We start from the raw sequence: 27,708 nt of genomic DNA on the forward strand, positions 1-27,708 counted from the left end.
AGAAGACAGTGACCCTTGCAAAACTAAGGTTGTTTTGAGGTAAACATGTTTTGCCTGAGTCAGAGCTCCTAGCATTTGTCTCACGGAGCCTCTGCTGTAATGAGCATTTTGCTCCTGTTCAGTTTGTTAAGTTCTGGACTCATTCGGTTCTCTTTCACATCTGATCAGGAGTTTAGATGTGAAATATAAATAGTTCATCCACACCGACTACAATTTCTTATCAAAGCAAGGTGTGCAGGACATAGGCTTTTGTATTTAAAAGGCTTGTTTCTGTTTTTTGGAGCTACAGCTAAAGTGTTATACCAGGCAGATGCACTGGGGTGCGCTACTGTGTAGTAGCAGAGCCTAGCTGTGCATCACAGCTCTTAACTTTAAAACTCCAGAGAATTTGATGAGAGAGGGATCCACAAGAACATGACAAATGATGAGAGTTCAAACCTTAAGAGAAAAATGGGCTTATTGGTAAGAGACCTTTCTTTTCGTTTATTTACTACTGTTACTTATTCATTAAAATAGCAAGCCTCTTATTTTGAGATGTGGCTGTGGAGCGGTATATAAAAATCAATTTTATATGTATTATAGAAATCAGGAGACATATTGGTAACCATGGAAAAATCATAGGGAACGTGTGTACAGCTTGATTTCTTTTTACAAAACCTCTAAGGAATTTTTATTTTACTTCAGACTATGGAATGGATTTATTTATGTAGTATAAATGTAATGTAGGTTGAGAAATATGTATTTTTGAAAGTTAAAATAAAGAATAGTGACTTGTGTAGAAATAGATATTTTCACTTAGTCACCAGAAGGTGGCATACCAGATTGTTCTTACATACACAAAGAAAAGGAATAATATTAATAAGAATATAAAATAACCTGTATTTAAAGATATTTTAGTAAATTGTAAACACAGGAGTAATATAATTGACATTTTCTTGGCAAGGCTTAATAAGAAAACAATGACAAATGTGCATTTAACCTATTATACCCTTTTTATTATTCAGCCATAATATTTATGTGTGTAGTATTTTAAAGTAAGCTTTGAGATAATATTGCCATTAAAGATATGCTGTCTTGAATATGTAATTTTCACAAAGAAATAAAATTCTCTACAACAGTCTTTTGTTTTTTGTATAGAGCCTTTTGACTTAAGAGAATGTCTGGATAATGTCTTTGTCAAGGTCTTTCTAAAGATTCTCTTAGACTTTGATTTGGTTATGGTTTTAATAATGCACTACTGCTTTTGAAATGATCCAGAAAAAATATGAGATGGCTTATTTTGAGGAAAATATTAGGTAAGGCTAATGTTTGTTGTGTATAAGCATATAGCAACATCAATGCAATAAATGCAAATAAATTATGCATTGTGCTGGAGTGCCTCAAGCATCTGCCAGCAAATTTTAATTTTTTTTTAGGTGAGTTTACTGTCAGCAACATATACTGCAGTGTTTCTGTAGTAGTCTCTATTTTTAAAACTACATTCCTGAGGCAATACCAGAAGAATTTCTGTCCACTGAGGGGTGTGTGTGTGTGTGTGTGTGTGTGTGTGTGTGTGTGTGTGTGTGTGTGTTTGTTATTCCAAATGAGCTAGTTATATGAGAAAACTTCACCAAAAAAAAAATTCACATAAATTTTCTGTACAGGATATTGTACATCTATTTACCTGTTTTTATTAATTACAAATAGTGTGGAAATAACAAAAATCATTAGTAAATTAGCCTAGAAGAACATTAGCCATATGTTCTCTGAAAGATTAAAATGTCTGTCATTTGCTTTCCAGTCTTTATGGCAAAGCAATGTATCAGAAAAGAGCTGACCTTTAAGCATAAAAAGCTAAAAAAAAAATTAATAATAACAAATCATTCCAAAGGCCAAGGGTATATCTACTGAAAAAACCATTTTTCGTTCTATGCTAATTTGATTATCTTGGTCTTGTAGATCAGCTACAAATCATTGTTGTACTTAATGCTTTGTATGTTTTCTAAAACATTAAGAAAGCTTCTAAATACAAATTTAGTCTTATGCTTTTCTATGTTACATTTTGTAAAAATTAATTTATATAGTGCTGAATTGTTCTGTGTGGCCTTCAGTGTTCAGAATTTATAAATATGGCCTGTTAAATTACATTAATTAGTTTCAGGTTATGCATTGAAAAAGTTGAACCAAATACAATAAAGCCACAATTAACCAGATTTTTTTTTTTTTTTTTTTGCACTCCACTTTCAGGAGACGGAGGCAATTGTCTTTAAAACAAGCCGATTTCAAGGATATATTCAAAAAATCAACTTCAGGGTATGTCCAAGGGTCTACATTTTCCTGTACCTGCATTTTTCTGATGAGAATTTATTTTAATAAGAGACCCTGAGGTATATCAAATGAAATTTCACTGATGTCTAGGGTCTGTTGATTAAGAAATGTGTTGATAATATTTGCATCATATTGTGTTTGTATTTTTCAGTTTAATCTCACAAACCTAAGTTCATTTAGCTTTCTTATCATTGCTGTGAGATAAACAGACAGTAGCATTTTTTCTGTAATATACAGAAGAGAAAAATAGCACTTGAGGTAATTAATCTAATTAGTGTCAGAGTTGCAACCAGACTCTTATTCTGTCCTCTTGCTAATGGACGAAGTTGAACACAAGTTTTTAACTTTTAAATCTGTATTACATAACCAATCTATGTGTACTATATTTGTTTTCTTCCCGTACTTCACACCTTTCACCAATGTGCATCTGTCAGTGTGCTGCTGTCCACTGGGCACATTGCTTTCAGACTTCCTCTGAACAGAAAGGTTCTTGAATGTGAGAGGGCAGGATAAGGGCCATGGATACTTGTTTGATGGTGAGGAGCAGCCGGTGCAATAAAGCCAAAGGAGTCCAGTGACCGCGAGAGGAAACTGTAGCTTGGGTATCTTGGGCAGGGATTAGTTACCTTGATTTTAAGGCAGCCTTTCCCCAAGCTTAATATACCTGGTGTGATAATGAGTTTGAGTACTTGGTTAAAATGCAGAGTATAGGTCCCCCATCCCCCCCCACATTGACTTTTTATTCACCTCAGGTGATTCTTGACACACTAATGTTTGAATTCATTTGCCTTAAAGGTATAAAAGTTTGCTGTGCCTCACTATTGACTTTTGAAGAGCCAAGGAAAGATGATCTTTCAGCAGATTCTGTGCTTTATGTCAAAGCATTATCAACTAAGCCAGTCAGGCCAAGGGCAGGCAAGGGGGAGGCATGAAAGCCAGTATTTGTTCACATGTCTGCCTTTATCTGAAGTACATCCCAATGGCTTTTTGTGAATTTAGAAAGGCTTGTGTCTGTTTTCAACTTGAAGGTAAAAGACAGAGTGAAAATGTCACTAAAAGATGAAACTTAAATTTTGGTATTTTAATAGCTAAATTTTGCCAGAGTTTTTAATTTGAAAATAGTTTTGAAAAATGTCTACAAAATTAGGCTTTCCAAAGTGCTGTGTGGTTAAAGCTTTCCAATATCACTGTATTCTTTGTCATTTGGGTTTGTCTGATTAGACTTTAAGTGGCAGACAGTCAGGCCCCATGTGCTCTTTTGTGTATTTGTAACACTTAGCAAAGTTTACAGTGCGACTCATGACAGCTCATGTGCCGTACACATTCTATCAAGGGGCTTTTGACTAAACACTAAATAATTGATTTTGATATTTGTGATTTATAAGGCATTCACATGACACTATTCACAGTGACTAATATATTTAAGAGTCCTTAGAAAAAAGATGTATTTATTTGACATGAATGCATGGTCTTAATAAATAAATATGCTAATGTTTTCCCTATCATACAGAGTCTGGCTGCTTCTTTAAGTTTTGTTGTTTACAAGTTTTGTTGTACTTGACAAATCCAAATCACGAAAATGTGTATTTCTGGAAACCTACAAACATAAATAGTTTGGCTTTAATATCTTGCAGTTTCACAGGAACTTAAGTTGCTTAGACTCTTTAGTGGAAGACCGATTAAAAATGATAAGCAGTATATGTAACTTAGATCAAGATGTAAAAGGAATGATGACTACTTATATACTAGCCAATAGGAAAATGTACTTTATTGAAGTGTTATGTAGCTTCAGAATACTGTGAGAAATAATTGATTGTTTAAGGCACGTATTTGAGTTTGAAGATATGAAGTAGGTATGAATGTATTAGTGGTTATAGACAGACTTAGAAATGCAAGTGAAAACCAAGCTTTAGATTAGCTTTAGCTTAAATATAGGGTCAACCTACAGGATGCATTCTATTTTTACTCAAAATTGCATTTAATGAATAATACAACATGTGATAAAGGACAAGAAATGACTTACACAATGTCTAAACCTGCTTCTGTAATTCAGACCAAACGCCATATATTTGTCATATTTCAGTAATTTTTGGTGTCCTTTACCTATTTTGGAGTGCTCAGAATCACAAAAGAGAAGAATTCTAAATTACAAAATAAGAAGGCTCGAGTAATAGTTCACAAATATAGAGATACTAAGTCTTTAGGGTTTTCCATAGAAGGCAAATACTGGGAACTAGCCTCTTAACATAACTATTGGGCTTTGGGCTTCATGTTATAGCAATTGGTCATTGGATTTGCGTTTGAGATGGAGCCACTTGAGATTGCTTTGATTTATTTTCTTTTCTTCTTCTTCTTCTTCTTCTTCTTTTTTTTTTTTTTTTTGTTTTTGTTTTTGGTTGTTTTGTTTTTTGTTTTTTTAAGACAGGTTCTTTTGTGTATCTCTGACTGTTTTGGAATTCCCTCTATAGTTCAGGCTGGCCTTGAACTCACAGGGATCTTGCCTCTGCCTCCCAAGTGATTAGATTAAAGGTGTACACCACCACTTCCAGGTGAACTTTTAGTTTTTGATAGTAGTAGTTTTAATGGATATATATGTAGAAAATGTAAAGTTATAAATTCAAAGATTTAAAAATACAAAGATTGCTGTACTTTATTCTTTCTACTTTGTTGGTTCTGCTTCTATATAACATTACCAAAATGAAAGCAAAGTCCTGAAACATTGAAAGTATAAATAGTTTTCAGCAGACCTACATTCTTAATTATTTATTCCAAACCACTATGCATTTTTATTTTAGTTATGTTTGGCTCTGATGGGTATCAAACCCATAGCCTCAAGCATGCTAATGCTTTCTTACTGAGCAACACTGCAAATTTTCAAATGGCTATTTATTTTGGATAAGTTTTGAGGATTAATGCCTTTTTTCCTTCAAAGTAATTTAAGGATAACTTTAGAAAGTTTTTGAGAGGTATTTATCCAGATAAATGATTATTATTTGAAGTGAAAGCACATCTTTTTGATAGACTAATTTATTTTACTTACATAAGTATACATTACAGATGATTTTATTTAACATGTACTACTTTTATCCAGATAGTATCTAGGCAGGTCAATTTTTCATCATTGTTACAAATACCTCAGTGAAACAGTTTAGTTTCAGAGGTTTCAGTTCAAGGTCAGCTGAATCTAGTACTTCCAAGGCAAGGAAGAATATCATGGTGTTGGGAGCATATGATAGAGACTGCTTACATTACAGTGTCTAAAATGGGGAAGAGGCAGAGGACCAATGCGTATCTTCCAGAGCACACTTCAGTGACGCCTTTCCATCATTCATTTCTACTACTTCTCACCCTCTAGTAAATACAGACATTCTAGTTTGGACTTACAGCATTTCTAGACAGATGGGAATATTTTAAAAATACTAAAGGGTAGGAACAAAAAACAATCATATAAATAACATAGATACTACCAAAAGAAAGACAGCAAGAATTTCTGAACTCACCAATCAACATTAATCTTTTTTTTAGCTTTAGCAGCAGAGTAAGTATAGTCAGAATCTGTGGGACCTTTGGTCCCTTAACAACTGGAACTTTCTTCTTTGTGTAATACAGTCCCTGGGTATCTCGTCCACCCACTCCTACTCCTGTCTTAGCCCTATAGCTTCTTTGATATGTTCGAGCAATTAATTAGTAAAAGTATGTAGATGGCAATCAAGTAGAACTTACAATTTTAAATGTTTTTTGTAAAAATCATTAATTATTGTTCCAGCCATTACCTTCCTTGCTCACAAATTTCTTCTTCTTTTTTTCCTGGGGTTCTTATGTAGTGTAACTGTTTTTTTTTCTTTTTAGCTTTTCAAGATATGTTTCTCAAGACAGCCTTGGCTGTCCTGGAACTCGTTCTGTAGATCATGCTGGCCTCAAACTCATAGAGATCCCCCTGCCTCTGTATCCCAAGTGCTAGGATTAAAGGCTGGCATCCACCTCCTGGCGTGCAGTACTTTTATTTTTAGTACACTAGCTCTTTATATTGATGTTACACCTACTGCAGAACATATACTCTCAGCCACTGGAGCTATTAAAGAACCTGCCCTACGTCTTTCTTATGCTACCTAGACTAAGGGATTTTTATGTATTTCCATGTGTATTAGCATAAGATAGTTGTTGTCTATCAGGAGTAGTCATAGCTGTAATTGTGCATGTCTCTGTAGATCTGGTGTGGGACCATATTTTCCTAAGTAGTTCTGTTAGGAAAATTTTCAAAATAGAATTTTCCAATGTAGTATCCTGTGAGAACATTTGAGATGGATTCTAACAAGATTGTGAATGTGAGTTATCTATGAAGTAATTTATTGCATAGTTGTATTCAAGTTCACAGAAACAAACTAAGAAGATATACAAGTACATATAATTGTACTGTGGGTGAAAAATGCATGCACACATGTGTGCAACTACAACTGTGAGGTTATTTCCCCAAAGAATTTTGATGTGTCATTCACATTTATTTTTCTAATTTTTCATAGTTGGGCAGATTTCAGAATTGCTTGCCCTCTACATACCTTTACTAATTAATTAGTAGAACATAAATTGAGTATGTAGCTTGACATGATCTGTAACAGTCCTGTTAAGACAATGTGAATAACATTGATATTCTAGATTGGTCTGAAGAGATAGTGTCAGGATTGTGAATTACACTGTGCCCGCTCGCATACCCTGTGTTTACTGCTGTTAGTCTTCAGCTGTAACTACCACAAGATTAAACAAAAATTGGTAGGAAAATATGTGTTTTTAGACCTACTAAGAAAGCAATAGAAAAATTAGTCACCTAAGTGTGAGTGAATTCATTTGATGAACTGATATTGACAGGCTATTGCAGTCAGTAAGAAAATTCACATGTCTATAGTTACATAGGGATAGTAACACTGGGAAAAAGAGTCAAGAATATTGGCTGAATTATCTCTATTTCCCCTATGCTAAGAATGCATTAAGTTGTGTTTTAGTTATTTTTCACCTGACCATTCTTCTACACATTCTAGAATTAAAGTTTCAGATGTTGTTCTGTATGTATACCTTTTCATTTGGATGATTCGGTCTCATCTGTCTTTCTATGAGCATCCAACAGGAGGATTAAATATCTCTTAGCTTTTCTTATTTATTTAAGATATGCTGAGATGATTATAATATGTGGCTCACTTCAGATAGAAGCATGCATCTAATGGCTATTCTGAATGAAAAGACTTTAGGAACACTACAGAAGTAATCCTGGAGTAGGAGATTGAGAGCAGTCTTTACTAGTCTAATTAACTAGTCTAATACTAGATTAATTAACTTCAGATTTTTCATGTCTGCAATGAAAATACTGAAAAAGATGGTCTCTAGGGAATCTACCAGTTCTAAAAATCTTCTTTTCCTACTTTGGAAGCCTAGGATTCTGTTTTGTTGGAGTTGTTCAAGAGTGATCTTTGTATCTATGGTCTTGACCAAGAACCATCATTGTCTTCTGGCTATTTATCTCTGATATGCACATTTCACAGGTACTTAAGTAATTAATGTTCATAAAATTCTTGGAATATCCTTTAGCTAGATTGTCCTTGTGTCTTATGCAGTGCTATATAATAGCATTGAAGTGTTCTGTAAATGAAATTAGGGCTTCCTGTGATATGGTTGAGGGACATTTATGAATCTCTGCATCAAAGTAGTGCTTCATAGAATCTGAGTAAAATTATATTTTAAATGCATATTTAGTCATTTTCTTTCTTTTCTGTGGATTCAAATATTTTGGCTTCTGGGATAGAATGGCAATTATTATTATGCTCAATAATTGCTATTAGACTCTATGCTAACAGAGTAAAATCTAGTTAATTTTGATACTGCTAGTTTGCAATGGGAATTTTACCTAAGTGAAGTTTATTTCTAAATGATATATGAGGGATGGTGTTGTTAAGTTGATTAAAATAGGTGATCATTCACAGAACATATTTCTACTTAAAGTAATCATTTCTTACGTCCTTGAGATAATGCTTATTTGCTTGTGACAGATAATTACAAAGGATATAGCAACTGATTAAACCAAAAACCTAGAACTGAATGTAATGTAATAAATGTCCTCAGTCATGCCTAACACTTTCTGGGCTTGAAGTATTTTAGGATAGTGAAAAATGGAATGAAAAGAAGCAGTTTTAATTTTAGTTTCTTCTCACTTTGAAAAACTATTGAGATAATTCTACTTAACAGCAAGCGTCTCAGAAATCTAGATTGAAAATTGACATAATAGATTGATTTTGATTGGTTTCACTGGTGTTTAATGATATTAGACAACAGTGTTTGTTGACTTGGGTTATTTCTTTTAGTCAGTTGATTGATAAAAGGAGAATGATACTTCAAGGATATTTGTAAGAAAGTGATTATCAACTGTGTACTTTAGAGAGTTGTAAAACTCTCACCCTGTTTTATGTGCAGCAATTTTGAGGCGTCTCTTTGGGCAGATAACTAATAGAAACACTTATTACTGTGGTTTGGTACAGTCTGGGAGTCACTGTCCTCAGAAGGTGAAGGCACATTTGCAATCATTGCTTTGTAGAATTGTCAGAAGCATAAAAGCCCAAATCTCCTTTCTAAAATATACTTTGCTTACTACATACAGCTAATATATTGGTATTTTATGTTTGATATTTTGGATTGTCTGCACATGCTTCAGATTTTGAAAGTTTATTAGAAACTCATTCTGGAATGAGCCATTCCAAGCTGGGTGCACACATGTATATGCATCTCTACATGCTCGTCTGTATTGTTTATTCGTGTACTTTTCATTCTTTCACTTTCAGACAACTTGCCATTGCTGTTTCTGAGGCCTTTTTGCTAGACAACATAAAATTTTCCACTGTGAGATACTGACTATGATGTATTTATATTTGTGAGGTTTTTTTTAATATCAAATATGTTTTGACTGCTTAAGATGGTGATGAATATTCTTTGATTCATTTAAATATTTCTCTGAGAGAGTTTTGTGTTGAATACTAGAAGGAGTTGGAAATACAATTTAATTTTCTGGATTTTTTTGAGAAGTAGTTAATGTGTGATAGAATAAAAAATATATGGGGCATAGTGATGACTTATATCAATTTAATATTTATTAAGTCTATGTATTATTGGTCAGTGTTTCAAAATAAACCTTGTCTTTCCAGATATTAATGTATATGTGAATACCACTTCTACATCTGTATTTATATCTCATAGAATTTTTTTTGCTTCCATTATGCACCAAATTTTAAAAAGAAGTTGTGATTATCCTAGTTAATTTCGTGTTATATTTCTGGTGTGTTAGATGGATATGTTTTGGGATTTTTGAAAGTAGTTTCTCCATATAGAAATATTCATCTGTAGTTTTTGTTTGTTTGTTTTTATACAAAAGAAATTTTTTTAAGGGACTGACTCTCAGGCCTTAGAAACTAGGGACAATTTGCAAAGAATCTCTGAAAGCTAAAAATTAGGCTGGGTGTATAAGTTTATTGTTCATTATTTGGAAGTAAGTATAAGAATAAATATGAGCTCTTTGTTGCAGTTATTGTTTTTAAAAGGTAGTGACTTTTATGTTATTGGTGGTCTGCCTTTAGTAAGTATGCATTGATGGAGACAAGATAGTTTTATTTTTGGTAGGAGTGTTAGGAAGGAGGGTGTTTAGAGACAGCAACTTGCCTATATGAGAAATAATATTTTGCAGCTTATAAAGAACGATTTGCACACAATACTAATTTAATTTAACCTATTTTTAATTTCATAAATTGCATAGAAATTTTGTGAATTTATTTTGCTGCTTTCAACAAAAGTGCAAAACACCCAGTCACTTTGGGATTATTTACAACACTATTTTCAGGAGGTATTTTAAAACAATGTAGATGAACCCTTTATTTGACATTGCTTTCATGGAATACCTCAAGCTGCTTTTACAGCAGCTTTAATTTTTGGAACCTCTTTGACAACCGCTAATCCCAAGAGGTTACTGGACCGCTGCTGAGCTGTGGAGTGGTCCCTGCTGGACACCTGCTTGGCCGGTAGTGTCGGTCTTTCCTCTAGACAATTTGTGAGCTGTTTGGGGGTGGAGGAGGAGTAAGGGGGGTGAGCGGGAGGAGAAAAGGGAAAGAAGGGGAGGGCAGTATTGAATTAGATTGTTGATAGCGTCCCTCTGAGGACTGCTATTAAGAGCGCGCTATTCTGTACTTCTTTGCTGCAGAAGACAGAGAGATATTCGTGTTACCACAGCATGTTGTAGATGTATGAGCTTTTGCTCATCCCGGCTTGGAAATAAAAATAGGGAAAAGAGTGCAACTTGAATCAGAAGCTACTAGAAGAGTGCGCAGAGTTCTTCAGCAGTTTATATTTGCTCTGACATTTTGCTTTCTTCTAACTGGAAAACAGAGGACCTGGCATTTTTAAATGGGCTTTTCTCATAATGGCATTCTTGTATTGTGTGGCCAGAGCTTGCACAGGAGGAAAGCAGGCTGCTGAATTTAGTCACTGATCTCTATTAGCTGTGGCCTAAGGCTATGCTGAGGTTTATATCCCATTTGTATTGTTGCAGCTCAAAAGAAGAATGTTCAGAGGATGACAAATGTATTCTGAGTAGGTATGTTGTTTCATTCTTATATGAAACCCATCTATTTTTTCCTGCTATTGGTCAGAAATCAGGTTAATAGGTGCAGAACATAGTACAATGGTACAGTATCCCTGTTAAGGTAGAACAATGGCATTGCAAGCTTTTTGTTTTTTTAAAGCACCATAGCTGCTTTTATTAGGTAAAGCTGCATTGTGTATTATGCACAGTACAGTACAGTACACACACACACACACACACACACACACACACACACACTGCAGTCAACACTTTCCTAACGAGGTGGCACTATTGTTGAGTTGGAAGGATAGAATCATCTTATTGCTTTAGGGGACAGGAGGATTTAAAGGCGGTACCTTGCAGTTTGCTTGTTGGAAGCGTCGGTTTAGGGGCACTGGCAGACTCGTTCCCTTGTTCCGCGGCTGCTGTGTCAGTACAATGAGGAATGGAAGTCCTAGTTGGTAGTCTGTTATGGAAAAGCTGTTTACTGTTATTGTAGTACCGTGGTGACAACATGCCATTGAAATGGAAAACAGGCTCTCCTGCTATCTGGAAATTCCCAGTTCCTGTGCTTAAAACATCCAGGTCAACTCCACTTTCTCCAGCATACATGTAAGTGAGAGAAAATAGGGTATTAAAGTGGGATTTCATTCATGAATCTGCTGTGTGGCAAAACGTGGGAGGGGGATTGCAAATAGCAACATCCCCCAACTGACAAGATCGAGAAACAAACAAACAAAAGAAACCAAAAATACAAAACAAACATACTGAAAAACACCTTCAAGCTTGCTTACATTTAAAGATACTGGCATGCCCACATTACCATTGTTTTTGTTTTCCTAGAGTTTATTGTTACTTATTAAAGTGTTAAATGTTAATCTAATCATTGTTATGAAGGTATAGCCAAGGGATTGTATAAGGAAACTTTAATGTCTAGCATGAGATTTTTGGAATTTTTATGTACCTGAAACATAGTGATTTCTTTTGTGTGATAGCTTAAAATCTGCTGATGTTTGATGTTTGTGATAAGCTAAGCATGGAAATGTTTTGTGAGTTATTTTGGATGAATTTAAACATTCATAGTTCATCAAATGAGTCGGCCAAGACTTTTACTTTCTAGTTCTGTACAAATAATACTGAATGCGTGATATTACATCTTTCTTAGTTTTCATTCAAGTATGTTAAGTTCAAATTTGTGTGACTTTTACTTCTATGGGCAGTTACTTATATATTCAGAGATTGAAGAGTATTCTACAAACAAATGTTCTACAAGTGTAATTTAAGTAAATACCTATAGAAATACTTTGAAAAATCTGTTTGGATTTTGGATTCGTAAGAAACACTTTAGATAGTTAAAAATATATCTGTAAAAAGAAAATCCTGGAGAGTATGATGAACTGTTCTTTGGAAGTATTGTTCAGAATCCTTTTCTTCTAGAGGAGGAATGGGTAAAGGGAAGCTCAACCTTTTGAGCAAACACTATTAATTCAAGGATATCTTTGGGCTAATAGGGGTGTCTGAACTCTGAATGTGGGACTTCTTGTTGCTTTAGGTGAAATGTACGTTTAGAAGTCTGTTGTGAGTTGTCACTTTTAAACTTAGTTTCATGTAAGACTCAGATACCTCATGGCCAGGTCCTTTGACAGGCGCTCAGCTGCTGAGGAAGTATGATCATGCTTTCACTGGAAGCCAACTGATTGCCTGGAAAGCACCGGGGGTGGGGGGTGGGGGTGGGGGGGAGGTGAGGACATTTCAGAATCATTTTGAGATCATTTGCATGATCTTTCTTGTTTATGTTCTGAGATATTTTATCTGATTGGATAATACACTCCTTTTTCTTTCGTGAAGTGAAATAATTTAGGTGATGCTTGTGAAAAGAAAACAGCTATGTTTGTTTTTCAGATGCTGTATTTAGCAAAAGCACAAATGTATGGGTGGTGACAATTAGTGGAGTTCCTTCCAATTATTTGAGAAAATAGGACATAGGATAGCTTCCTGACTTTGAGTCTTGGCTAATGACAAATGGTTAAATATGTCTCAAAAACAACTTGACTGTAAGCAAAGCAAAACCCTGGAAAGATTTCTACTTTACAATGAATAGCAGTAATTAATGTTTGTAGTATTTTTTTTTACTATATTTCACTGTTCAAATGACCAAAATTGTATTCCCATTTGTAGATGTTTTTTTCCTTTTTAGAGATGTTATATATAAAATAGGTGCCCATATGTTATTAATTCTGACTAGCCATGAGCTCAGATACAAGGTAATACAACATTTTTAATGAAAGTCATCCTTCCCTTGAAGAATTCATTTATTTGTTTGACCTGGCTTAGAAGGTAAAAACTAGAAAATATTGTGATCTTGAAATGGTGAATGTTATTTACTAGTAGTACATGTATGTAGGATGGAAAGATATGTTTGAAGAGCTAAAGGTTAGGTTAGACTATTTTAACTGGTACCACTCAATATTATTAAGTTGATCCAGCTTATTTTTCTTTATAAATGCATTACTACCAAATATTAAGTGAATATACATGGAGAGGGAAATGTTTGGTATGGAAAAGACTCATGGGGGGCTGTTATTTACTTTTTAACTTTTAGATTACAATTCATTGACTCATTTGGCCAAAAATAAGAAAACATCTTGTTTACTGTGTTGTTGTCATCAGGGCTTTACACTCTACAACCTTTCTCCTTTCTGTATACAACATGATGTTTACGTTTAGCATAAAATTTCACCTCTAAATTATCAAAATTAAGTTACATTACTAGATCAGTCAACTTTTTTGACTGGCAAATGAATCTTGGAAATTGTTGCTGTTGTTTTTTAAACTCTGCAGTGGAATAGTTAAATTTTCACTCATTGGTATGTTGTGACGTGTTATACATTGACTTATAAAATCATGTCTTAGAATTTTAGGAAATATTATGAGTAATCTAGAATCTAGAATTATTCAGTTGTTGTACAATCTTCTTATATGTGTGCCTGTGCAACACCAACAATGATTTACAATGTTCTGCCATTATGTACTGTAATTTGCCAGACATATATTACATGCTTTTGAATGGAAGCTAGTATTTTCTCAAAGAATGATCTGCCAAAATCAGGTGTTCTTAGTTAACTTACTAATGCACTGTAGGAATTCAGCAGGCATACCTAAATGTGAAGGCTCTAACATTATCTTTCCAAACCCCGTGTCAGTGCTGTTTAGCTCCAGCTTTGCTTTGATGCTGTAGACAGGTCAAGGCTGCTATGCTTAACATCAGCTACAGTACAGAATATTCATTGTAATCACTGAACAGAAATATTAGTTTTGTTCTTTAGGAGTTTTATAGTTCAAGTTTCTTTTCTCTTTTTTTTTAGGTAGTTGAAATGTCTTAATATTTTCAAGGGTTTAAGATAATAGACATTATGGCACCTTTAAGGAAAAGTATTTTATGTAGCATAAAATACATTTTCAATTATGTTGTAATATGTTTAGGATAATTATTTTGGCCTTGTTTACTGAATAGACATACTCTACCTCCAGCTTCAGGCTTGAACATGTGTAGAGTGGTATGCCATGCATCTAGATTTCTGAAGGGATTGTCTTAATACAAACTGAGTCTTTGGTGACATGTTTGTGCTACCCGTCTGTTCAACAATAGGTTGAAGTTCAACCTTAGCCTTGGGGAGGTTCTCCTGGTCAGTGGAAACTGCATTAGTAAAGACTCTGTTCTTGACAGGTACAAACCATATAAATTCCCCTGGCTTAAATTAATAAAGCTGAAAGGGCAACCACATCTAAGAAGATTGCCAGTGTTTTGGAATTCGTTGTTTTAAAATAGCAAATGTCTCCTTTAGACCAGTGTTATAGGATGAATACGTTGTTAGATTCTAAAGGCACACTGAAAAAGTATTAGTTCTAGCAATGTTTTCTTCAAAAACACTTTGATCAGTAATAGAAGTATGGCACAAAGGAGGAAAATAATTAGATAAGAATTAGATGATGCATTGTAACAGTGTATTCTAGCAAGATGGATACTGTGAGATCTTCTTATTAGATTTTTTTTTTTTACCTTTCTTGGGCTAAAGGATTACAAATTTGAACTGGAATGAATTTGTCCTCCTTTCGTCCATATAATTGTTATTAGTTAGTTTTCTGTTTAAAATTGGTTAAATATGTAAACTATACAGTTAATACCATTAGTGTTTATAGCATCAGTATTTCATAGCAATTTCTTTAATCAATAAAATTCAGTCCTCAGATTTTCCGTGAAAAACATTTTGCATGCTATGTTAATTTTCTCCATTTCTGGATGATTCAAAAGACAGATATAAGAAAAATGTGTATTTGATACTTTTGATATTTTCTTTCCCTTCTTTTCTATAAGATTGTCTTCTATTAATTCACAATAAAAACTAAAACTTGTAGATTTAGAAATCTTTCTTAGCTACTGAAATATTTAAAATAGTCTCAAATCAAGAAGAATATTAAGTTGATTTCACAGTTAGCACATAAACTTTTACTTGTGTGCCTGCTTGATTTTTTTTTGCTAAATAACAAAAATATGTCAATAAATAATATTGCCAATGCATTAGACTAATTTTGTTACTGTCTAACTTATGTGGCTTGGTCGTTGGGAATTTGCACTGTCTTGATTTTCAGAAAGCTGACCTTATCATTTATTAATAGAAAATCCCAGTGACCTTTGAGGTTACTTGGAGAACTCACTCTCCCTTTAATTAGTGCAGTAATCCCTTCTGTGATACTTCTCAAGGATGGCTGTACATGTCCTCCTTGAACCTTGTCAAGGAAGAAGAACTTACCACCTCTACCTCTTTACAGCCCTTCCTTGTGTGGTACAAAATCAGTTTCTCCTTTTATTTCCTGATCCTGGTGGAGTAACATGCAGCTAGTAGAGTTAAAAAAGTATTTCTGAGATGATATTTTAAGTTGAAATGTTTGAGTGTGTTAATATATGTTTCTTTAAGTTTACATCAGAGACCATATACATATTATTCTAGGTATTAAAACTTCACATGACTTTTTCAGTCATCTTCTAAGTAGAAACTGTCTCAAGGGGGTTAAAAAAATCATTGACTTCAGTACACCTAACTTACTCAACATCCCTCAACATCCCTGACTATCATCACAGCACACTGTAAGGTCTGTTGTTTATCACCATAATGTATGATGTGAGCTGTAGCTCTCTGCTCTTCAAGCATCACAAGAGACAACCATATTGCATGTGGTTAATATAGGAAAGGGTCAAAATTCAGAATGTTCACTTCTCAATGTGTATTTCACAGCTCTCTCTCTGTGTGTGTGTGTTTGTGTGTGTGTGCACACATGTGTTTGTAACTATTGTAAATCAGGAGCCATCATATTCTAAATTACTAACATTCAGCAGTTACTCAGTGTTACGTGTCAAGAATAACTGCTGAGTATTAGGCAGATATAGTCCTTTCAGTCAATCAGAATGACTATTCTTCATCTTCCATTCTGTTTTTATGCATGTTTTATGTCTGTGAAAATTCTGAACCAAGATAAGCATTAAATGCTTTCAATTTTGATAACTGATTTAAGGGCAGTGAAAACACTACTGAAGGAAAATGGTCTGAGCCTAATGGGGCACAAAGTGGAAATAGGTACCAGATTTTAAAATGCATGCTGCATAGTATGCAAAATAAATCAATTTATGCTCAAACCAGATAGTATCATTTTAAATAACAAAATGGAAGGCCATCCTTCATGTTAGACAGGAAATAATTTATTGGTCAGATGCTTTTTATAACATAATAGTAATCATAGCTTTCCAAGAAGCAATAGTTTCATCTAAATTATATAATGGAATTTTTGTTTAAAGTGACATCATATCATTTTTCCATTGCATTAAAATAGTTTTAGTGGCATAACTCACTGTGATGAAGATATCTATATTTTTATATCTATTTTAGTCAAATTTGGCATTTATGATATACTAAGGTGAGAACATACCCAAATTGTTTCAAAGTACATCTTAAAATGTGGTTCAGTGGAGAAGTGAAATTATATCCCCCATTAAGAAAATAAAATAGTTTAAAACTTTATCATGTATATCAGGCACTCTGAATTTCATATGAAATTTATCTCTTTAAAAATTGTTCTGATTTACCATGGTTAATATAATTTATTGAGTGCTACCGTGGAAGTGATAAGCACCTTCTATGATGCTTCTCCTAAACTGCATACATAAATGTGTTCTCCAATTCTTACAGTCACAGACACAGAGTTTCAAGTAAGTTAATTAGCTTGTTCAGTATGATTTATCAAAATGATAAGTGAAGCCATAATTTAAATCCAGGGATACTTGATTTCAAAGCTTTTGATATCTCTAATGCCTTTTCTTTTGTGTAGACTTTTGCTTCTTCTAAATTAAGTTCTTGTTATTTGCGGTGCCTGGTATGGGACCCAGGCTCTAGGATGCTAGACAAGGTATGGATTACCCCTCTATTTGCTACCTTTTACTTCATATTTTAATTAGATAATGTCTCAGTTGGATTAAAAGAAAGAAGCAGCCTGGTAGCTGAGAGACCTTTTTTTGGTAGTTAGTGATGATATAGAAAAATAGATTCGCCTACAGACTCTCAGCTGACAAAGTTGTAAGAAAATATTGGGTCAACGTTGATTACTTGCTATTCTAATCTATATTAACTATTGTCTCTTGATATTTGTGGAATTTCTTTGCTAAAACTGTTTATTTGCGTTTTGATTTCTTTTTGAGACAGCGTCTCACAGTGTAGCCCTGGTTATCCTAAAACTTGCTCTGTAGAACAAACTGGCCTGGAACTCACAGAGCTCTACCTCCCAAGTGCTCAGAATACAGGCATGTGCCACCACACTTGGCCTGTGTAATTTCTTATTGTGCTATTCTATTCCTATACCCCATGGAAACCAGCTACCATGGACAGTGCTATAGCTGGTATGCTCTTTTTAGCTCTCTCCAAGTATACTTCTCTACTCAGTATGTTTAATATTTTCTTAAGGACAATATTACCCTATTGCTTAATTATATACAAACACTCAATAAAAATTCAAACTCCCCATTTGTAAGTTTTCTATTCCTTTAGTATTGAGTTAATGTGTAATGGTGGCCTCAAGCATCACAAATGTATTATTTTACAGTTAGTAAATTATAAATTTGGTACTGGTCTCAGCAGGCTAAAATGCAAGTGTCAGCAGGGCTAAGACTGGGGGAAATCTGTTTCCTGCTCATTTCCTGTCAGTGATTAAATGAAGTTCTCTGTGGGTGTAGAACTAAGGTCCCCATTGTCTTGCTGGCTGTGGTTGAAGGAGAATTTCAGCATCTGGAGAGTAACTGCATTCTTTGTCTTTTGACTCTCCTCTATCTTCAAAGCCAGCAAATTAAATTCCTTATTTATTGCTCTGTGACCTACTCTATTTTTTAATTTCAGTACCTATGTGACTAGATTTGGTCACTTGAGTAATACAAGACAATTTTGACATATCAAGGTCCATAATATTATTTTCTTTTGCCTTGAACATATTCACAGATTCCTTTTACTTTTAACATGTTCACAAGTTTCTGGTATGTAAATATTTTCAGGTGTCTGCTTAATACATCTAAATCAGCAGTTATGCTAGACTTGTATAAGGATTAACCCAAGTGATATTATACACTTTGCATTCTTACAGCTAAGGTATATTAATCTGACTAAGCTATATTAATCTCTGGGTAAATAATTTTAATATTTTAAATGTTACATAGCTCTCAAACCCTTGCAAGAAGATTTAATGAATATCTTAAAAGTAGAATTGTTCATTGATAGCCTTATGATCTGGATTTCTATTGAAAGCATCATGAGAACACTACACAAAAACTTTTTTATATTCCAGTTCTTGTAAACATTGGGAAATATTGATGACATAAATTTTTCAAGTAGACATAATCACATAAAACGCAGATAAGAGGATGAGCATAAAATGCTAGTCGTCAAAATTATACTATTTATTGGAATTCATAAAAAAGACTAAAAAGATTTCCACACCCTATGTCTCATTTTGAAAATTAAGTAAGCAGTAGTGGTATCTCTTGAATGAAATAGTGAAACTCATTTCCTTAATAAGGTTTGTTCTAACAAGCAGAAGCATACAAAATGGTTCTATTGACATCAGTGCTGTTGAGAAATTATTAAAGTGAGTTTGTTGCTGTAACTGCATCATATTTCATTGAAAATCTAAATTGTTCCACATTTACTTTTACCTTCTAAAAATATTTAATGTTTACTCAATGTTCATAATAAGGTGAAATAGAAAGTTTGCTAGAAAACTGTTACAACTAGAAGTTCTCACACATCTCTGGGAATTCAAATAGACTCAGGTTGCTGACAGCCTTTTAAAAGGTCTTCATATGTGTCAGTCAAAAACACACTTACTTGGGGTAAAGATTGAACAAAATTCAATGCAATTAAAACTTTTAGTGTATTTTAGAATTAGCTAACAATCTCATACAATTTTATGATTGAAAACCCCTTTTATGCCTTTTAATGCTAGGTTTCCAGTAGGAAAATGAGAAAGTAATGAAATTTTAGTGTTCCTTAATTACCAATTATTGGATTAAGTTAAGTGGAAACAGTGAAATAACAGCAGGTGAGTACTGTCCCTGCTTCTGCTACTGAGTTTTAAACTTGATTATTCAAGTAGCTAAGGCCTAAAGAGTAGTTACTAATCTTTTAGCCAAATTAAGGCAAGTTTTGAACTCAGATTCAATTACCCAGCTCTCTAGACACTGTCTTTTTAGTTGTATGGAAGACACAGGGGCTTGATAGTATTTTATCTTTATTTTTTTTTTATTAAACTTACTTATTGTGTGGGCATGCACATGTATCATGGTGTGTGTGTGTATGTGTGTAGGTTAAAGGACAACTTGCAGAAATTGGTTCTTTCCTTTTGTAGAGGTTTGAATGAGAATGACACATATATCCATATATTTGAGGACTTTGTCCCTGGTTAGTAAAACTGTTTGGGAAGGAATAAGAGGCATGACCATGGTGGAGGAGGCGTGTCACTTGGGATAGGTTTTGAGGTTTCAAAAGGTCAGGATGTAAAGTTCTCAGCTAATGATCCAGCCCCATGCCTAGCTGCTTCTTGCAAGGATGGTAATGTACTAACCCTCCAAAACTGTAAGCAAGCCCCCAATTTAATGCTTTGTTCTGTAGTTTCCTTTGGTCATGGTATTTCTTCACAGTAATAGAGCAGAAACTAGGATACCTTCTGACATGTGGATTCCATGTGTCAAACTTAAGTTGTCAGGCTTGGTAGTATGTACCTTTACCTAGTGAGCCATCTCAGTAGCAATATTTTACTTTAAAAGTTTTGAATATTGTGCTATCAGGCACTGCAATTTTGAAATTGATACATTAGGAGAATGCTAAGTAGACTGGAGACCTTGCTCATATTTTCCATAGATATATTTTCAGGGTATTTAAATAGATGTAGCTAGAGCATACTGCTTTGGAGATGTTGTGTTATACTATCACATCATTATAAACTTTGACATTGTTTCATATAATTCCAGTTTACACTTAGAATATTTAGTATTATTTATTTGTTAACCTAGTTTTGGAAATAGCCAGATCTAGAATTTTTTTAAATTCATGGTTATATGCTAAATAAGAACAAATACCCACAGGGCTGAAGAAATGATTTATGGGGTAAGATCACTTGTGGCTCTTCTGGAAGGCCTGAGTTAGATGCTCAGTATTTACATGGTAGTTCGCAACCATCTGTGGCTCCAGTTCAAGGGGTTCTGATGCCCTCTTCTCACCTCTGCATGCAAAAGGCACACAAGTCGTACAGAGACATACTCATAGGCAAAACACCCATACATATTGCGCATGTTTTTAAAGAAAGAAAGGAAGGAAGAATACTCTTAAGAACTAGGGAAAAAATTTCAACTAAGGTTGGATGTTGGTTCCATGAATTATACATGAAATTCATTGGTAGAAAATAGTAAGCATCTATTATAATTTTATATAATTGAATCCATTAGTAATTATTTGTCTGGCTATGATGGCTTAGCAAGAAACTACACTGCCTGATGTTTGTCTTTCTTTCTTTCTTCCTTTCTTTCTTTCTTTCTTTCTTTCTTTCTTTCTTTCTTTCTTTCTTTCTTTCTTTCTGCTTTTGTGACAGGGTTTCTCTGTATAGCTTTGGAGCCTGGCCTTGAACTCAAAAGAGATCTGCCTGCTTCTGCTTCCAGAGTGCTGGGATTAAAGGTGTGGGCTACCACTGTCCAGCTCTATTTTTTAGTATAGGGTATGGCACATAAGAGATGCTTTAAATCCTGAATGTATACTGGACCTTAGAGTAGTGTTTGGACTGTAACCCTGTATATTGGTTCCTCTTTGCATAATAGTACTCAACATATATATTGGGATATGAAGGATTACATTATTGTTTTATTAGATGGGAAGTGGTGGCTGTCTTGTCTGGGAACGAGATTACCCCCAAATCCAGAGTCCATGCATCATTGTTAGTAAATTCCATGGTACTGGCCCAGAGTGACAATAGTTTCACCAAAAGCAGTCAGCCAAGGACCAATATATGTTACCTTTGTATATCAGTTGGTAATTTTGTAAAGAAAATAAAGTTGTAGTCTTTTTAAGATTGCAAGTACTCTTTCTTCACAGGGAAATATTTTTCATTCATTCATATATATATATATATATATATATATATATATATATATATCATGCATTTAAATAATGATATGGGTTTTGTTTTGATTCTTTTATTTTAAAAATATTTTTCATTTTACATGCCAACCCAAGTTTCCCCTGCGTCCCCTTCTGCTGCCACCACACCCCCTTCCCACCTTCCATCCATTCCTCAAAGGGGGGCGGTAAGGCCTTCCATGGGGAGTCAACAAAGTCTGGCATACCAAGCTGAGGCAGGACCAAGCTCCTCCCCCCTTGTATCAAGGCTGAGCAAGGTATCCCACCCTAGGGAATGGGCTACCAAAAGCTAGTTCATGCCCCTGAAATAGGTCCTGGTGCCACTGCTAGCACCCCCCATGGCAGATGAAGTCAGAGGGCCTACTTCAGTCCCATGCAGGTTCTACAGCCAGCTGTCAGTTCAGAGTCTGTGAGGTCTCGCTAGCTCGTGTTTTATGTGTACACTTTAGTAAAAAGAGTGTCTGACTTGAAGTCAAAATTAATCGGAATAATGCTTAAGAGGAAAACGTTAGATTTGTTCTTAGAAATCATCCACATTTCCTTATGTTGTGGATTTTATTCACAGAAGAACTTCTTAGTAATTACAGAAGCTTTGCAGATACCAGATTGAAATTAAGTGAATTTCCTTTAAAATATTTTATACTTAGAAAACTTTGTATATGTGCACAATGTATCTTGATCTTACAAACTCCTTTCTCCTCCCTCACTGCACCCTCTAGCATCCTCTGGGGTTGTAATTTTTAAAAAAGCTGCTGGAAATAGAAAGGCACTATGCAACAGAGTTCAAGCTAAAGGTTTTTTAATTAATTGAAAAGGATTGTAATAGGGGAAAGGGGAATGGGTATATACCTTCCATGGATAGGAACTTCGGGATAGAGGGGACAGAGAGAGAGGAAGGAGAGGAAGAGAGAGAAACACACACAGCAAAAGGAGCAGATAGATAAGGAGAGGGAGAGAAGGAAAGATGGGAATGGGGCAGGGCCCTTTTAAAAGGGAGAGTAGTGAATGTGCACAGGAGGTGCTCTTAGTGGCTGCAAGCTGAGGGCATATCCTGTCAAAACCCCAACTGCCAGTAGCTCTTGGGTGAGGCCTTGGGAGCCCTTCCCTCATCCTTCCTGGAATTTTTGCTTGTCTTGATCTTACGCAGTCAACAACAGCTGGTGTAAGTTCATGAGTGCAGCTAACATGGCATGTCCACATGATAGCATTTCAAAGCACTCTTCCCTAACCTTTGGCTCTTACATTCTTTCTCTCTCCTCTTCTACTGTGTTCCATAAGTTTTGGGTGGGGAGACATTGATAGGTGGCCTATCGCTGAGATCTTAGATCGCTATTTTCAGCACTTTTAACAGACTCATTAGTTTCTGCATTAACAACTACCTACTGTGATAAGAAGCTTCTCTGACCAAGATTGATATCTGTACAAATCTCTGAGTCTAAACATAAATAAAATATTTTCAAAATAGTTTGACAACATTACCATTTAAAACAACAAGAATAGGTTCCCCTCTAGGATCTATGATGTCCCTAACCATGAATTTTTCATAAGGTTTATATTACCAGGCATGAAATCCCTGGTGTGGAACATGCTTCTCAAATCCAATAAAGATAGAAATTGGTTATCTCATAATAGTAATGCCTCTATTGCACCAGTAGGCACATATTTTCTGGCAGGTTGGCATTGCAACATTGGGTAGGACCACTGATGTCTTTTCTCCCCCTAGCAACCTCAAAATCACCTTATGGCACTATAAAAGCTAGCTAGCAGAAAAGAAATATCCTGGTTAGTTTGAGGTTTATTTTTCTATGTCCTGCATTCAAAGTATGTGGTAATTTCAGTAGCAGTAGTTCTAGTGGGCAAAAAGACCAGTGGCAATACCCTGTGTTGTAAGGGTCCTCTGGAGTCTCCATGACCAATAGTAACTCAAAGGGTAGTAAACTGTCTTTGGCAATGAGATTTTTTCACATGCCTTGTGAAAATAGTATCCACTTCTGGAGGATACTTTTGAATAAGCCCTTTAAAGTAAATAAATTACATAGGTATATGTATACACATACACACACACACACACACACACACACACATACACATACACACACACATATATATATATGTGTGTGTATGTGTGTGTTGGTTTTCATGATTAAGAAGCACTGGTTACAATTCCTGAAGACGCAGATTCACTTACTAGCACCTGCATAGCGACTCAAAGCCATCTGTAATGCCCTTACCTGGCCTTCACAACCACTGGACATGATCATGGCATGCAGATATACAGGGAAATAAATTGCTCATACACATAATTAAAAAATACTAGTGAGTTTCCATAAGGCTTCTTCATATGTCTTTCATGGTTGACCCATCTTCCGCCCCCCACCCTTTCTCTCATTTCCCTGCCTCTATCCCTGAACATGTGATATGAAAGACCCATAGGGACTGCTGGGTATTGTAATTTGGTGAATTATTTCCTAAAAAATGTTGAAGTAAGATTGTGTTTCTTCCACACTACTTGGTTAAATGTAGACAACAGGCATAGTAATACTCGCTTTAAAAAAATACTTCAATTAAAATAGCTGTTAATTTATATCAATTCAAATTTATTTATTCTCTAATCAAGAATCTTTATTATGAATTACTTAGGATGCTCAGTTAAGGAGGACTAGACCCAGATACTATGAATCCAAGAATGTAGAGTTGAGTTTTTGTTTACCAAATTTTTGAGCACAGAGATAGTTTTCTGAGCCATAAGAACAGTTATCTGTTGAAATGCTAAGCCATAATGCATATGTAATTGATCATTATAAATATATAAAATGGGGATGACGGAAATGTTTTGGTGATGGCAGTTGCCTTTTATAATTCAAAATAGTTTATCCATGGCTCACTTGGATGCATGATAATAGGATATATTTGAAATTCCTGAAAATTGTTCCGATTGACTAGGTTTCCAGAAAGAATCATTGAGAACTATGGAGTCAAATTCACTTCCACATAAAATGACGTAGTCATGTAAAAAGATTGGAAACTTTTACTTCACGGAATAGCTCATGAAGATCTAGTGAAGGTAGTAGGTCTTGTTTTCTAACCTGTGGACAAACTTTTAACACCTCATTAGTATTCTCACTTCCTTGATGACTCATTTCTTTCTGTGTGCTTCTCGCCTACTCTGAGAGTCATATGTTATGATTGTCATACAAAAACCTGTTTAAGGTTCTGTGTATAAAGGAATGAAAGAAAGATTTTGAACCATTATTTCAAATTAAGGTGATATTTTATTACTATTTCCCAACATGTAGGTAGAAGACCTATATACATAAAATAATAAAGTTGAATGTAACTGGGCAATACAGAAAATTAGGTTGGCTTTTCACTCCTTTTCCTACTAATCATTCTCCTTTACCCCAATAGATCTGTCCTGGTGGTTGCTAATTTGATCTTGGTTTATAGGGTCTGCTTTCTAAATAAATATTCAAATTGTGTAACTTGAGTGTTTGAATATTTAATAAACTAGAATTTTAGGCCTGTGAACCCCAATTTGTTCATAGTATGGATCTCTCATTTAAATATGTCTTAACATAATAGTCAAATTTCAGAATTGGTGAGCTATAGATAATGGGGATAAAATAACACTAGAGTTGACCAATCCTCTGTAAGAAAAAAGTTTCAAAGCAAGTTGGCTTGATATTGAATGAGTTGAAGTGTTCATTCCACCTTCATTGGGAATTGAAGGAAGAGAAAAGCTGAAGGTATACTGAGTCTTCTTGTTAGTCAGGCCTGATGGATTATTGGCAATTTCTCATATTTTGTTGTTGTCTAAAGGAAACAGGCTCTCTGAATGAGATGTTTTCTGTGTGCCAGGAATGGAATGAACAGTCACTAATTTGTTTCTACACTTACTGTTTTATTTTCACTTCAGAATATATAGTGAATTCCATCTGTTCATGATCATCCACAATTCATCCACCAACCTATTCATCCATTTGCCCACCTATTCACCCATTATCTACCTATAGGCTCATATTTTTGTCTCTAAAATATTATTAAAATGTGAAGAATAAAATAATATATAAATCAAGCTTCTTAAAAGAAATTTTGGTCAAGGTATATGAAAGTTTATGTAATTTAATTAGTATCAGTGTCTTAAATGATCAGAGTAGAACAAAGTCTTAAAATATGGTAGGTTGAGAGCAAAATCATTAATTTTAGAGTTGTTCAAGGACAAGATTGAAATATTCAGTGCAAATGCTTTTTGGTTTGGATAATTAACTTTCATCATGTTACAGTTATCTAATGGAGTATCATTTGTCATTCCATTTGTCTAGCCCAATTCCCTCATCTGTGTCACAGTGCTATTTTTGTGATTATGATAGTCAGCATTGGAATTCAAAATCTGTTCTTTTAAATGCTGGTATGTTCTTTTAAATGCAGTAATGTAAAAATCTCCTTAAACTTGATCTGAATTATGATCCAGGAAGTACTACCCATTCCCACATATTAGCACATATTTTTACCTTTGATATGCTTTTTTTAAACTTGAGTCATAAAATAGGTACTCTTATTTATTCTTATATGTTTGTTCATTTTTAAAAGATTTATTTCCTTATTTATGAGTTAGTGCTTGTGCGTGTGTGTGTGCAGGTGTATATGTGTGCATATCACATGTGCATACGCTCTTGTGTCCCATGTTTGTGCAGGTGCTTTTTGAGGCAAGAAAAGGGTGTTGGAGTCCCTGGAGCTAGAGTTATTGGAGTCTCATGTGGGTGCTTGGATTCACACTCAGGTTGTTTGGAAGAGCAGCAAATGCTCTTAAATACTAAACTATCTCTCTAGTCCTATTTGTTACCTTTTTGTGGGATGGGGATAAGGTCTTGCTGTATAGTCAAAACTACTCAAACTCCTAGGCTCAAGAGATCCGCCCTTTTCAGTATCCCAAGTACTTAAGACTACAAGTATGCACCACGAAAAATGGTTTATTTGCAATTTTATAAATGGCATATTAGTAAATTTACATATTCATAGGATCCACTGTGGTATCTCTATACACACATTTAATGTACAATAATCAGCTCAATGAAATTGGTATATCTAACTCTGGATATTTGTTACTCCTTTGAAAATGTTAAAATTTCTTAACTACTAGATATTTCTAAGTCTTCTGTTAATTCTTATCAAACATAGTTATCCTATATTATAGATCATTACAAGTCATTGCAGTGAGCTACCTGGAACATCATCGTCTCCCACACCCAAAGCAGGGGCTTTGGGACGCAATTAAATAAACCAGAAAATTACTTTCCTTCAACAGAGTGTATTTTTATGATAGCTTTCTTGTATTTATAAAATAAGCTTTTAAATGTGAATCATTGTACAGTCTCTACTCTCTCTTTTTAAATTTAGCCCTCATGTAATGGAAAAAATGTTGCCTCCAGGTTTAGACATGGCTTAGGTTCATAGTTATGATATGTATGTGAAGCATTAAACTCCCCGAGCTTCAGTTCCCAGTCTTGAAAGTGGGATTGTCATGAGGATTAAGTACCATATGAGAATGTGCCTGGCATAGTGCCTAGTACACAGCAGGTGCTGAGTAAATGATCTTATTCCTATGTTATTATGGACATCAGCTACTTATTAATGTAATTCTATTTTGAATGTGATGGATGTATGCATGTGAGAAGTATGCACAATAGTTTCTTTACTTTGAAATGCTATTTTGACATTTTCTTAATTCCTTGATTATTTTTATTTTTAAGAATGCTTGTATTATCACAGCAGAAACAAAATATTGAAAACATAGCAGGTATTGATAAAAATAAAAAATATTGCCTATGCTAAAGGTTTCTTTTAGTAAACCATCTGTGATCATTAATAATAGACCTAACATATATCATAAGAATAGAAATAACTCAATGAAGTTTTTTGTTCTTCTATTTCCTTTTGAGCATAAACTTACTAAGGTGATAAATTTTCCATACATTCCTTAGCCAGCAATTAATTATGCCTTATTTACATAGGCTGCCATAATATTTGTAACTTCCTCATGTAATGATACTGTAAATTCCACTTTAGTTAGTA

The 27,708-nt window shown here is 34.5% G+C and overlaps 1 protein-coding gene across 12 annotated transcripts in view; it reads left to right on the plus strand.

Moving 5' to 3' along the window:
- Klhl13 (kelch like family member 13) overlaps positions 1-27,708 on the plus strand; it is a 585,186-nt gene that overhangs the window by 518,606 nt on the left and 38,872 nt on the right. For 5 of the 12 annotated variants that reach the window (XM_051178436.1, XM_051178434.1, XM_051178433.1 and 2 more), the window contains exon 3: positions 2,227-2,292. The exons of 4 other annotated variants lie outside the window; for them this stretch is intronic. In XM_051178436.1, the coding sequence (XP_051034393.1) occupies positions 2,227-2,292 (66 nt within the window). Of the gene's footprint in view, positions 1-330; positions 463-2,226; positions 2,293-10,521; positions 10,928-11,306; positions 11,528-27,708 lie in introns of those variants that run through there. 3 more of the 12 variants (XM_051178437.1, XM_051178439.1, XM_051178438.1) reach the window with 3 other exon arrangements.

Source organism: Phodopus roborovskii, unplaced genomic scaffold (genome assembly GCF_943737965.1).
Source record: "Phodopus roborovskii unplaced genomic scaffold, PHOROB, whole genome shotgun sequence".
In the NCBI taxonomy this organism is placed as follows: domain Eukaryota; kingdom Metazoa; phylum Chordata; class Mammalia; order Rodentia; family Cricetidae; genus Phodopus; species Phodopus roborovskii.